The following is a 14,548-nucleotide window of genomic DNA, read 5'->3' as shown; positions in this document are numbered from 1 at the left end:
CGGCACCGGTAACAGGGGCGGGAGCCGGGGCCGGCGCCCTCGGGGCGCGGGCGGCGCTAGGACCCGGCGAGCGGCGGCTGGGCGGGAGCGCGCGCCTGCGCGGCGCTGCCCGGTGAGCGGGCGGGCTGCACCGAGCCGCCCGGCAGCGGCGGCGGCAGCGGGCGGAGCAGCGGCAGCGCGGCGGGTCCCGCCGCCCGCACCGGCAGCGCTCCCCGCACCCGCCCCCGGCCCGGCGGCAGCGCGGCGCGGCGGGAGGGCGGCGCTGTCCGTTCAGCACCGCCGCCGAGGCGCGGGCACAGCCCGGCCGTACCCGGGGGGCTGCAGCCGGCACCGGCGCCCCCCGCCTGCAGCGCGGCGCCCCCGCAGCCCCAGCACCTGCGGGCAGCGCCGGGGACGCGATTTTTCCTCCCCCCACCCCCACCGCCCCCTTTTTTTTTTTTTTCTTTTTTTTTTTCCTCGGTGCTTTTGGCCACGTCCAACCAGGGAAGGGCCCTCCCCCTCCGGCACGTCCCCGCGCCCCGCACCGCAGCGCCCGCACTCCCGGGGCATGGCCCCCCCTGCCCCTGCCCCTCCGCCGCGGCTGCAGCTACCGCGGCCCCCCAGCGCCTGACTTCGGCCGGCGGCGGCGCAGCGCCGGGAGCCACCGGCACCCGCCTCCCTCGGCGCGGCCCCCGGGGAGCGGTGCTGGCCGGGTCCCTTCCCCCCGCGGGCCCGCATCGGGGCTCGGGTTAGGCACCGGCTGCCGCCGAGCAGCCGTCCCTTGCCGGGCTTGCCGCCTGCCGTGCTTGCTTGGATGAGTCTGCGACATGCCTAATAAGAGACGAGATGGGCCAGGGCGACGAGAGCGACCGCATTGTGATCAACGTGGGAGGGACTAGGCACCAGACTTACCGCAGCACCCTGCGCACCCTGCCCGGCACTCGGCTGGCCTGGATCGCCGAACCCGATGCCCACAGCCACTTCGACTATGACCCCCGCACGGATGAGTTTTTCTTTGACCGGCACCCGGGCGTCTTCGCCCACATCCTGAATTACTACCGCACGGGCAAGCTGCACTGCCCCGCGGACGTGTGCGGGCCCCTGTATGAGGAGGAGCTGGCCTTCTGGGGCATCGATGAGACCGATGTGGAGCCCTGCTGTTGGATGACCTACCGGCAGCACCGCGACGCCGAAGAGGCTCTGGACAGCTTTGGTGGGGCGCCCCTGGATAGCAGTGCTGAGGACGGAGACATAGATGGCACCGGAGACTCTGGTGACGGTGAAGAGGAGCTGGAGATGACAAAACGACTAGCACTTAGTGACTCCCCAGATGGCAGGTCTGGGGGCTTCTGGAGACGGTGGCAGCCCCGCATCTGGGCGCTCTTTGAGGATCCCTACTCCTCCAGATATGCAAGGGTAAGCTATGCAATCGGCACCCTCATCAAAACACTCGAGCCTCCCTTCAGTCCTGCTTCCTCACAGCATCGTCAGGGTTACCTCCACTGTCAGAGCAGAGCAGCCATCCATGTGTGTGGCCATACAAAAATCATGCGTGGGCCATGGGGACATAACTCACACTCTCAAGCGGGTCCCATGCATGGGGCACGAGTGGACACGGAGGCATGAGCTCGTGTGCTCATGTATGGGCTTCCAGAGACCCTTATTTTCTAACAGGCTCCCAAAAACCCACAGCCTGGGGCAGGGTCCCAGGCACAGGCCAGAGAGATCTCCATTATACCAGGTAATTTCCCTCCATGCACAGATTTTTACAGTCAGTCACCCCCCAGTACACTTTGTCCAGCCCTCTTATGAGCTAACGGTTCTCTCCCCTTTACGAGATGGAGAAAGGACCACGGGAGCAGGCAGTCCCTGGGGGACGAGGGGATTTAGAGAGTTTCTCAGCCTGGACTGGAAAGGGAGTGTGTTCCTTTCTCTTTTCTCATATGTACCTTGTTAAATATTTATGTTCATGCTTCTCTCCCTGAGAATGGGTAATTCAGTTTCTCACTTACCCCCTCACTCCGTCTTTTCCCCTGTGGGAAATGCAAAGCATTAATCAGAGGAGAGGGTTCATTCATGTAGAAGGGACACAGTTCGACAGGTTTCTTGCCTGGCTACTGAAGGACAGCTCCTCCTCTCCTGGTTCCTGCGGTTGTTTTGGAAAGGGAATGCACTCTGGTGCAGTTCACGGCATAGCTGTGGATAAAGATGGTCTTAGTCACCCGACTCCTCCAAGCAGGTACCTTACATGCTATTACATATGAGGATAATTACATTAATTAGGGCATGATTCTGCTCCTGAAGTAAAAAACAAAGAAAACCTTTACTTCAGGAACAGCAGCAGGATTAACCCCTAAGATACCCATATTGACAGGCAGGAAAACAGATGAAGGATGGTGCCTTTGCAAAGAAATTGGTTTGGATAGGTTTTACTCCTCTCTCTTAGATGTACCTTTGTTACAGTATAATTGCTGCCAGCCGTCGGTAGGGATGAATGGGGCTTTGGTGTGGGAGGATGATCAGTGTTCCTGAGGAGGATCAAAGAACCAAGATCAGATTAGGGAGCAAACTGGACGGGTGGAGGAAGGAGAGGTGGAAATGCAAGGAGCAGGGACAGGGAAGCTGGTCATGCATGAATGGGTGGTGGAACAGCAGCTGCTGGAGGCTTTCCGTCTGAGCAGAGATCTCTAGCAGGGAGATGCCAGGTCTGCAGACAATGAATGGGGAAAGCTGGAGCAGAGCCTGGAGTTATATACTGGTGCATTTCTAAAGATTCTTGTTTGCACACCCTTTGGAGACTTCCTCCCTGAACAAAGAAGTTAATATTTTAAATGAATTCCTTTAAACAGCATGGGAGCTAAAGGAATAATAAAATATTTACCCTGAGATGAAAGGATGATGCTGTTGAATTGCAGCTTTCACATCCCTGATTTCTGCCAAGGGAACATGGAAATGGAGAAGGAAGGCTGGAGGGTATCCTTCAAAAGGCTCAGTTAGCTTCCTTTAATCAAGCCCAGTATCAGCAGGTGTTGATTTGAATAGACCTCTCTGGTGCTCAGGAATCTGTCAGTAAAATACATTTAAAGTCAAAGCAATGCTCTTGTCCAAGATTTTGTGGAATGGTCCAAAAGCCAAATGGATGATGCTGTCCCAGTGAAAAGGATAGAGAGGCTAAAACACCCTTTTCCTTGGAAGCACTAAGATATTTTAGGTCGGAGGCCAAAATCTGTGACCAATATTAAGAGTCTTTGTGATGTACAAGCTGGAATTCTAGGAGGATATGTCTAACTCTCTCTGGGCATTTTTGTTTAGGAATAGGCATTTTATAAAGTGATCTGGGTTTGGTGGGGTATTTTTTGGCAGTGGCTGTTATACCATTTATACACAATTACATGTGCACAGCTGGTAGAATTCAATCCCTGATTTACCTCTAACTTGTTCTTTCCTTAAAGGATTGTTAAACTAGAGACATGAATTCTGGGCAAAGTTGAAGTGTATACTGAATATTTCATGGGTTAAATATGGTTCTTTAACTTGTATCTGTGGAGACGTAGGCCATATGCATTAATATTTTGCATGAAGGAAGATGGCTTTCATCATGAACACATGCACAACACTGTCCATTAAGAAGACATTATAAGACACTTAACATTTTCTAATAAAAGCCATATGTTATGGTTATGGATGTAAAAAGAGATGGGAGTTTGATTTATGCGCCTGTAACCTAACACAGACACTGCAAAAAGACCTCAAACTCACAATAGCTAATTTACAGCAAAAGAATTGATAGCATCATTAACAAGTGAATAGCATATTAAAGCAATCATTAATAGAGTCAGGCAACAAATCCACTGTTACCTCACTTTTAATTGTGTATTGCAGTCATGCAAAAATTTAAACTCACATTGCCATTTTGTCAAAAAAAAAAAAATCACAAAATTTTGTCATCCTAACTGGATCTCAGACTTCTAGTAATGGTGGTTATTATATATGTGTTTGGGGTTTACAGACGGCAGCAAAATATATGTAAAAATAACATTTTAATGTAAGCATCGGTTTACATAACCAATAGACTGTTACACTTGGGGGCAAGTAAACAGAGTACAGTATGTGAATATTAAGATTAAATGAAAACCTGCATATCTGAATAAAGCAAGATTTCTCTGGACTATATCTGGTCCGCTAATTCAGTGAATGTTTAGGAACCATCTATGGAAAGCTCAGCATTTCTTAAATCTAGCCATTCTTAGAGCACTTTGATGGGCACTGTTAACAAATACAAGTACATTTGACTGTTTTGCTTCACCAGCACCTAACTCACACTAAACGACATCAGATCTCATTGTAGGTGGCCCAGGAAGACGGGAAGAGCATTTGTGTATGTCAGGCAAAATCAGCTACATCTGCAAATTTTATCTATTTCTAAACCTACCTTGATAAAGCATAAGCTCCCAGTCACTACTCATTTGTCTTTAGGTGCAACATAGTCTACAGTTTCTTGTTAAAACAATAGTGGCTGATTTTAATAAAATTCTAGTTTTCTAAACACTTAATTTATTTAATAAGGTAGTTCTTTCTAAAAAGATGAATCACTTTCAAAAATCGCATGGTCTTCTAAACCTGTAATAAGAAAAGGTAGCTTGTTTCAAATCACAGATTGCCTTAGACACCTGCCTCTAGGAAGATAAATCCGTGTCGCACTTCTCTGTAACTTAAAGAATTCACATTTGCATGACAGAGGCAAAGGCTGGGACCTGGAGGTCCAAACGGAGTAACAGATAAGGTGAAAAAGATCAGATTTACAGAGATACTGGCTGCCAACGTAGACAGACAGGCATCCAGGTGGATTTTCAAAAACATCTGATCAGGCAGCTAAATATCACTGCATGTCACTGGATGTTGTGCACCTAAATCGGTGAGATGTTTCTTTAAAGCTTATTAGAACTGTCTTTTTTGCACCATCAGGCAGCTGTGTAAAATTATTTTTCATAAGTAGACACAAAGGGGGAAACAGCTACAGATACACTAAAGCAGCGTATCTGAGAGTTACGCTGTAATAGAGTTCCTGCCTCCTGCACTCATTAGACTTCATAGGACCCTCAGTACACAAACATGTGAAAAATATTTGCTAAGCATCCTCTCCCCTTTACGTTTATGTCTGGTCATGCTGTTCTTACACTAGCAAAACTCCAGCTGACTTTCTGGGGAATTTGGCCTGCAGGTATCTAACACCTTTACCCCTTCCTCCTCCTCCTCCCCAGCAGGGTAAGGTTGTGTTTGTGTTAATTCACACCAGGTTAGTCAGTGTGGGGGAACTAGGAGCTTTCAGCTGAGATTCTGCGCTAGTGCTCACATTCAAATTGGACAGTTAAGCTTCATTAGCGAACCCTCAGGAAAGCTTCTGTAGTCCTTCCAAATAAACATTTTTACTATTTTTAAATAAAAAAGCTGGTTGGGGTCCTATGGAAAGTCCTCAACAGCTTGATTTGCCATCCTGGCATACACTATATAGCTCTGATCTGAAAAAGGAAAGGCAAAACTCTCACTCCCCCTTCCCTCATCTTCTCCCTTCACATCCTGCAGAAGAATCTGCTTTCCTCAGTGGGTGATTTTTGAAGGACAAGTTCCTGACACTGAGAAGGAGATAGGAAAAAGGATAGCGGGGAAGAGATGAGAAAAAAGGTATTCCCCAGGGATTTCTTCCAGCTTGCTTCTGTACATTCAAGAGCATTTCAACCTCACTGTGTTCATTTAAATCGATTTTTCTCTATATGTAGGTACAAGAAGGCTTATGGGATCCTGGTTCTTGAATAAGCATACCGTCCCAAGGCTGAGAGGGTGGTGGGATGATTTCTGCTCATCCTTTACCCTGACCCAGTACAGCTAAGCTCAGGAATTGGGGAAAGTATCGGGGAGTGGGAACAGATACTTGTCACCCTTCACAGGGGGAGCTTACTCTGCAGCCATCTGACATGGGATGCACTTTGCAGAGGAGTGCTCCATGGAGAGTGCTCCAGGAGCTCCTGCCGAGCGCAAGCAGATAGGGAGAGAATGGAGGAGAGCTGCCCCACACATCTTCCTCCACCCACAGCACGCCTCTCCCCAGGGACAGATTTCATCAAAGGGGCCCTGATGGAGCTGCCCTCCCACCTTGGGCCTTTCTGCAATGTCTCCCCTGCAGAGGCACATCTCATCCTGCACTGAAGCTGGCTGCAGTAATTCTTGCCATATACTTTGACAATTAACGAGACAGCCTAATTTTAACTGCACACTGCATTACAGTTCTGGAAAAATGAGAATCTTTCCACATTAAATGAAGTTTCCCCTGCACTTGTAGTATAATGGAATTACAGACAGACTTCTATTAACTACCATTCATTATTGATACAGTTCCTAAAATTCCCATTTTATTCCTATTTTCTCCCATCAAGGGACATGTTACTGCAAATCCTTATATAACCCATTAATACGCATGGTATGGTCTACTCTGCGTCCTGCAAAAGGAGCCTTTGCAATGCCAGCTAGCAAATGTGCACCACTCACAGCAAGTCCCACGTTCAGTCCCTATCAAATGAGCCAAGGTGGGAGCAGGCACACTCACAAATAACTCCTGGGAATTGTCCCTCTGACTTCAGAGGTAATATATTTTAAAACCACCACAAAAAAAAAAAAAAAAAGCACAAAAAGAAAGCAGCCATGCAGAATCATGACTTCACTGGTTTCAGTTGCTCAGAAACACATAGGAAAATACGCTGTCTACCCAGAACATTTTACAATCTCTTTGAAGTCACAACCTTACAAGGAGATGAGAGGGTTGATGTTATCTACCTGACAAATCTATGGCTGGCTAGTACAGACTTAGCAGTTTTAATTCAAGGAAGGGTTTTTTTAATCCATTTGCCTATTTCCAATTTTATTTCTATTATTCTAAAACCTTAAAAAAGAACAGCATCTGTTGCCATTTTAATTTTTTTTTAAAATCTTACTTAATTTTAATGTTTCTAGGTTACAAAATTTACTTGATTTAGCCGAGGCTATGATTGTATGGATCATACCATCATACGCATACACATATACGTGCCTTCCTATCACTGCCACCTCCTACGATGCTGAGTGGGACTTCCATATGAGGAAGGACTTCAAATTTAAACCATCCCAAAATACCTCTGAAAATGTAACCGTGGTGCCACTGAAATCAATATGAATTTAGTGACTGCTTTCAGTATGATATTTGGTCCCTTCTCCCTTTAATCCATCCTTATGTGCCTTCAGTTATTTTCTTTCCCCTTCTCCTGACATTTGCTATTTTAGTTTTGGTTAGGCGGAAAAAAGCAACAAAATACTGGTATTCTCTGTTGGTATATCATGAGACAAAGGATAAAAAGATCTGTGGATCAATTATAGTATTTCTACTTTAGAACTGCTCACAAAAATGTGACATATTAGACTATACCTAGAAAAACTATTTTTCCATCTTCTTTTCCCTTCTGCTGTGCAGTCTAGTATTCAATGGTATTCATCCTTCTTATTTATAAAAATACGTGACTGATCTGTGTATATTTATGGTAGTACTTGAGTAAAGCCTATGCATATTGCCTTTCTTTTAACATAAGGAGAGATGTTAGCAAATCAGCAAGAGAGGGCCCAGCCTTACTGTTACTGAAATTCAGTGCCAAAATTACTACCAACTCCAGGGCTAGAAATGAATTTTCCTGCAGTATGGTTCAGGGTAACAGACTAATTGCAGTCTACTGCTTTCTTAATAGCTGCATTGCATATTTCCATTCCAAACCACTGAAGTGCCACAGATCTTGGTAATTTATTAGCTACGTATGTATTCAAATACATATTCTCATAATCATTTAAAGACACGAGCATCTTTAGCACACTGCATCGAAACAAAGTTCTACTACTGACAAAGCTCTTCATGATCTTACTGGCATTTTTTGCTGCAAAGGACTATAGAATACATCCCTATTCAAACCACATGACTTCAATTAATGTTCAACCAAATCACATCCAAGCGCTGCATTTCATAATCAAAAGGGCAAACAGGGGTATTGAGACTGAGAAATTAGGCCCCTAATTGACAATCAAGTGCATCATTCTCTCTCATGCAAATACAGATGGCAAAACTGCGTTTCCATTTTATATAGGCTTGATTTTATGAAATTTCACTGCATTCTTGGGGGATAAGACTAACAGAACAGCCATTTTGTTAGCTTTGCAATTGTATTACAATTAGCTTCTCAGTCACTATGTGCTGCATTTGATCTGAGGAAGGAACAGTATCAGAAGGCTGACTTGGCTTTCTCTACTGAATATTGCATTACATAAATATGTGATTCACTCCAAACGGTACACAGGAGTGTTGGATCGGATGATATCAGAGAAATCTATGAATCTATAGAGAACCACTCCCTCCTCCTGGAATATAAACTGAATGCTGTCATTTCTAGAATAATTCTTACATCTCTTTCCTGTGCTCAGTAAGGACGCAGATTTTACTGTCTTCACTCCTACTCTTGTAGCAATAGCTTACTCCAGGAACATCCCCCTTTCCTTAAGGCTGAGAGCAGGGTACTACCCAACACAGGTAAAGGTGAAAGGACCAGACCCTAATTGATTTTCATTGCTTTCAGATATGATTTATAAGATATAATGGGGTCTCTAATAAATCAGGCTATACAAATTATGAATAAATCTCAGTCCAAGGCTTTTTTGCAGTGATTGCTTATGATATAAGACCCTTTAATGACAGGAAGTTAAAATTGCATTTTAACGGCTCTTTGTAAATGCAATAAATCTCTGATTTCAGTGCACTGCAGCCAGCCAGCAATGTGTGTGTGCTGCACATGAGCTACCAACACAGGCACACGCTGCTGGCACACGCTTACGTAATTATGTTGATACTTCAGGAGCAGCAGTAAATCTTAGTGCTGTGAGATTTACTTTGAGAAAATGTTCAGTCAAGACCGTTGTGGTGTTGTGACCCCATGAAATGGTTGAAAATAGCCTACTGGCTTTTGACTTGAAAATCTGGGAAAGAATGTCCCCTTGAAGAAGCAGCAAAATGGATTGTTTGGTTTAAATAACAAAGGCAAAACCTATTCCTGCTGAGTCTTACAGTTTCCCAGATAAAATACAAGTTAAAACAAGCCTTTTGGTCTGCGCAACCAAACCAAATCCATCTTCTTTCCTGAAATTCCTGGATCATCTATTCAGCATTCACAAAAAAAAAAACCAACTTACACAAATACACCAACAGGGTAATAGCTCCTTGTTTCAACTGCAGCAGAATCCCTATTGCTGCCCACCTTTGCCCTCCAAAACCCACATTATAAAATTACCTGCATTACCTATTCAAATACAGAAAGATCTGGTCAGATCAGGTTACTTATTATTTGACATGCCTCAGAAATTCAGCTGCAGATTTCGCTTTGAAAATTCATTCCAACAACCCTGTTCTATATTTCAGTTTGGATTCTTCCAGTCTTCATTATGCCAGATCAACTGACAGGTAATAGATGGTGGAGGCCAGCTTTGTGATTTATCCAGTTTTTAATTACATGATAACCTTCAATGGCAGTGTTTCTAATTTGATAAGAGATTGGGAAAAAAAATGAATAGGGAGGAACCCCTAAAAATGCCAAGCACCTACAACCTCCAGCAGAAGGGAGGTCACGTCTTACAGCAGAAAAGGACATAGGCAAGGAGTCAAGAGACTGACCATAAAATCCCACCCCACCTCATAAGGCCACTGCCACAGCTACCACTGATTTGAGTGCGATCCAGCCAGGGACCCAGGCAGACCTGTTTCAGGCAAAATTTTTCAGGACAAGGACAATTGTATAATTGCCACAACACTCAACGCAAAAGGGCTTGCCTTCACAGCAGCCTCTGATCTCTACTCTAAAAACAAGACGACATGATATCAGCCACATCGTGCTATTCCCATTTCTTTTTTTAGCACGGATCTCCCCATTGCTTCTAGTGTGGAGTTTTGCAAGAAATCTAGTGACAGTACGTCTTAGCACTTCTTGGGAATGTGTCCCGCATAATGCAGAACTGATTTTAACTCAGGCTTTTTCAGTAAAGCACTTGTAAGGACAAACCAAGAACAACCTAACCGTGCTATGACAGCTCAACCAATACCAGACTTAGTCAGTGGCTGGGGGTGGTGTTTGGTTTTCTTTTTTGGGGACTGTAGCAGATCAGCTTAGATCTGAATTTTGCTTAAGCAATATTGAAATGTAGTGTTCAGCTGATAGGAGTTCAGTGTTTATCCTACCAAGAAGTCCCAAAGATGCTAGTGATTTTTATTAAAGACCTAATGTAAATTTCAAAACTGTATACATTACTTGAAATGTTAGTTTTTGTCTAAGCAGCAGGAAATCAATAGTGCAAAAGTGCATTCATTGCTCTAAAGAAAACACCTTTTGGAGAACCTGCTTTGCTAAGAAAAGCAGCTCTGTTTACCTCATTAGTGTCAGTGACATGGACTAAAGGGAAATGAAAAGTCTGAAATTCAATAGCAATTCTGTAGCATCTTCAACTCCAAACCACAAATTTATCTTCACATATATACTGTCATGAGACAGCAACTCCTAAAACTGCACATATACAGTACTCAAAGGGTATCTTGGCTAGGACAGCAGGGTAAGCCTTTGCTTTTATTAGGTGCTTTTTAACATTCATTCAGAACAACCCACACATGTCCAAAGAAATATACACAGACCTACATGGTGTGAATTTACTAGAAAGCAAAAAACCAAACCAAAACAAAAACTCAAAACCAACCAAACAAAAAACCAAACAAAACCCCCCAAATCTGAGATTTAGACATGATTGCAAGCAACGGAATTAATGCAGCTTATCAAGCAAACATTTGTTAGCAGATCTGACTAAAGTCATTATTTGTGCACCCTACTAGCTTGCATATGTTAGCTCTGAAGAATCCTCTCAGGGGTTTCAGCTAGCATCTACAGCATGCCAGTAGTACAAAGGCAGGCCATATTCATATAGCTCAGCAAATGAACATTTGTGATAGCACAAGCATATGAACAAGCCGTTATATTAGCTCATTAAGCCACGTCATTTGGGTATGCTTCAGCCCTCCTCATTTTCTATGAATTTCACTGTGTGTGGAACCATACAAGATATTTCATCTTAGTATGTCATTTTCAAAAGAGGAAAACAACTTTCCTCAGGTTACCGGCTTTGCATTTTTTTGTCTCTCCCTTACTATGCCATTATTGCAGTAACTAGCACAACAGGGGTATAATCCCTGTTGACACCTCTAAATGCTATTACCATAAAACCAGCAAGTTAACAGTAAGCATCTCTGGTAAGAATTTGCACTCATATGTAGTGTTTCCCAAGCCAACCTGGACTGGAGCAGATCATCACCTAAAGCTATGATTCTTCAAAAGGTGCGGTATAGGTATGAACAGTGCCAGCCAGTGCAAAGACAGCCGGGCTGGGCACCCACCATCTCTCCATCACTCCTGTGTCATGGAAATCTAGCAGTCAGTTCCCACATCCTTATTTCTGAGGCCAGACTCATGAAAGGATGTAGCCATGTGAGTTCAAACTTACAACTCCCAAAACACTAACCCTGCACATGTGATTTTTTTAAAATGCAGATTAAAATTTCCCAGTGCCTACAGTATTGTTTCTGCCTCTACCCAGAACTGCTTTAGTATTGTTGGCAACTGCCTTATATCAAAGCCTTGTTAATGCCCATAATTTTTCTTCACTGACAGGCACAATCCTTTAAATGTACTTCCCAAATACACACTGAATATAAGCTGTTTTCAAAAATGTGCTAAAATGAAAACAAGATATCAGTCGTGTGAAAAAGTTCCCCCAATGCAATAACCCAGTGGCTACAGGTTTTTTGCTTAGAATGTGAAATTTCAGGCTTAGTACCTTCCTCCAAATGCTGAATTTCAAATTTTCATCTGTCGCTGCTCAAGAGACTTCCCGACTTCAGATGGCTGCATAATCCAGGTAGTTAGTGAAGTCGATCTAGTTTGCATGGCATGAAGAATTCACGAACCAACATACTGGGTACATGGCAAAGCAGCATTTCCCAACAACGTGGAACTAAGAAGCTGTTCCTGTGTGGCAATTCTGGGCTACTGAATTCAGCAAGATTAATAGCAGAAAACTATATACATATATATGTGCACATATAAAAAACTATATATATTTATATATATATACATGTATGTATGTAGTGACAATGTCAGAAACAGCGTCACTTTAGTGTGTGACAACGCTACTTTGGTTTTTTCAACCACACACTAGTTCAAAGCCAGTTCCTCTTAAGAAATAACCGTATGTCATCATCATACAGTTGACTCCAGGATGAGCCACGTGCAATGATTTAGTAATCTCTGTGCAGCTGCTTTGTAGAAGGAATGTACAAAATGCACAAAGAAGTATGAGATGATACACAGAAGACAGGAGTTTTTCACCCCAGAGCCTGAGCTGTTCCGCCAAAACTGAAAAGTGAGTTCCCAAGTCAGCGTAAGGACACATCTCACAATTTGTTTTGAAAAGACTTAATTTCCCAGGGCTACTAATCTGTCACCTTTCAGGCATACCATATAAGTACAGGCATTCTTAAAATCTTTGAAGGCTGCCTTTTCATCAATATTTTAACATAAACATTATTTTAATTTAAATGGAAATTGATCACTTACATTTTATTTCTTTTTAATAAAAATGCATTATCACCATTAAAGGAAAGCGATCTCAATTAAACTACTGCCAGGATAAATTTAACTTGCAAAAGCACTACAACAAGTCTTTGCAGGATTAGGGCACATACGCTTTAGCTCTGGTATTAACAACCAATACAGAAGAGATCAATAAACATTCTAGCTATTATATTCACTGCCTTCATGACACACATAATACCAGCTCAAAATCTTACTGGAAACTGTGCCGGGTATATTGTTAAATATCCCTCTTTATTGTAATTTACCTTATATAGGAGTCTTGCCAGGGGCTCTAATGAAGCAGAGGCAGTTTTACCATCTGTTATCAAATCTTCTCTTGCTATAACAGAAACACAATTATATTAGAATTTAGAAGTGACATTGAAAAAAATATTTTCTTTCATTGTTTAAATAGCTTTGTTGTGCAGTCTAAAAAACAAAACATTAGGACAATAAATAAGAACATTATAAAACCTGATTTAATTAAAAAACAAGACAGCAAAAGAATAGTGATGGAGTTGTTCTACATAGCCACAACACAAAAAGAAGTATAAATAAGAAATCATGTTATGTTCCGCAGCCTTCAGATTTAGCTTTTAATTCAGGGGAACACGTCCTATTTTTATATCCTGCAGAAGAAAAGCAAAAAATCAATGAAAACCCCCTTTGAAATATGAATGTCACTGAAAATATTAAAAATGCCTCATCTAGGCTATCTAATATAGGACCAAACTGTGGAGTACTTAGGAACCGAACCCTCCTATCCTTCTTTCCATCCTAAGTAAGGACCTGCAGGGTAGAAACTCCGAAGAACACTACGGTTTAGCTTCACTTATGTGCAGTGGATTAAAAATGAATACTTAATATTTATATGAATCATTGTCAGTGTCAAGTAAGATGAAGCTTATAAAAATAGAACCAAATCAGGGAATGAGTTTTAAGACTCGGTGGGTAAATGCCTCTTTACGTACGGTATTATTTATAGATATTTTTCTAATCTGTTCTGTCATCTTGTCTCTTAAATTATTAGAAAGGAAGAAAGGAGTAACTACAGCAAATGTAGATGAAAGAAATCTTACTGGGAACCGTGGCAGGAACATGAGCAAAATCCAGGAAGTTTGAAGCTGTGTTCCTAGGCCTCTTGTTCTCTCTCTCTCTCTGTGCTACATGAAAACCATTCCAGCCTATTTCCTAGTTAAATATGTACATTTTTTTAAAACTCCTGTCTTGCAACAAGAGGAATAGTGTTTTCAGTACTCTGTATTTGGCATCCAAAAGGCCCACTACTGCATCTGAAGACATGCTGAAAACAAGCTAACCACAAGCAGGTTTTAGACACTGGGCTAACTCTTGTATCCGTGGTCTCTCTAAGCCTTAGACATCTTGCAGTAGCAAAATTCCCCTTTAGCTATAAATGTTGGTCTCACAAAGAAGGTCACAACAGGAATTTCAGCATCAGATCCTGATTTTCATAGCTCCCTTTGAAGTCAATGGCAGCTGCAGATGGTCTCTTCAAGTTGATCTCCAAAGGTTCTAAGTACTGAAAACTTTTTAAAATGTCAGCTGTGATAGCTTTGTGTCTATTTATCATCATGTGATAAGGAGACTGCCAGTACTAATATCTCCCTGCATCATGAAGGTTCTGTGAGTCTTAACTATTTACGAAAAAACTTTAAAACAAAATATTATTAGATTTTAAACAAATATTCACTATTGAAGTGCAAAACACTCAAGACAATTACGATGAAAGTCACCTTGTAGGAAAATTCAAAGGAAGGGAGCACATTCACAAAGCTTCTGCTGGGTTCTTGCGAATAGGGTAAAGTTACCTTTTGTATGTA

At 42.9% G+C, this 14,548-nt stretch overlaps 1 protein-coding gene across 4 annotated transcripts in view; it reads left to right on the top strand.

Annotated features, from left to right (window-relative positions):
* Positions 1–463: 463 nt before the first annotated feature.
* Positions 464–14,548, top strand: part of KCNC1 (potassium voltage-gated channel subfamily C member 1) — a 129,857-nt gene continuing 115,772 nt past the window's right edge. For all 4 annotated transcript variants that reach the window (XM_037402162.1, XM_037402161.1, XM_037402160.1 and 1 more), the window contains exon 1: positions 464–1,395. In XM_037402162.1, coding sequence (XP_037258059.1) covers positions 826–1,395 — 570 coding nt within the window. In that variant the 5' untranslated portion in view covers positions 464–825. The remainder of the gene's footprint in view (positions 1,396–14,548) is intronic.

Source organism: Falco rusticolus, chromosome 10 (assembly GCF_015220075.1).
Source record: "Falco rusticolus isolate bFalRus1 chromosome 10, bFalRus1.pri, whole genome shotgun sequence".
Taxonomy (NCBI): domain Eukaryota; kingdom Metazoa; phylum Chordata; class Aves; order Falconiformes; family Falconidae; genus Falco; species Falco rusticolus.
Note: the sequence above shows the minus strand (reverse complement) of the source record. Positions and strands in the feature narration are given on the sequence as shown.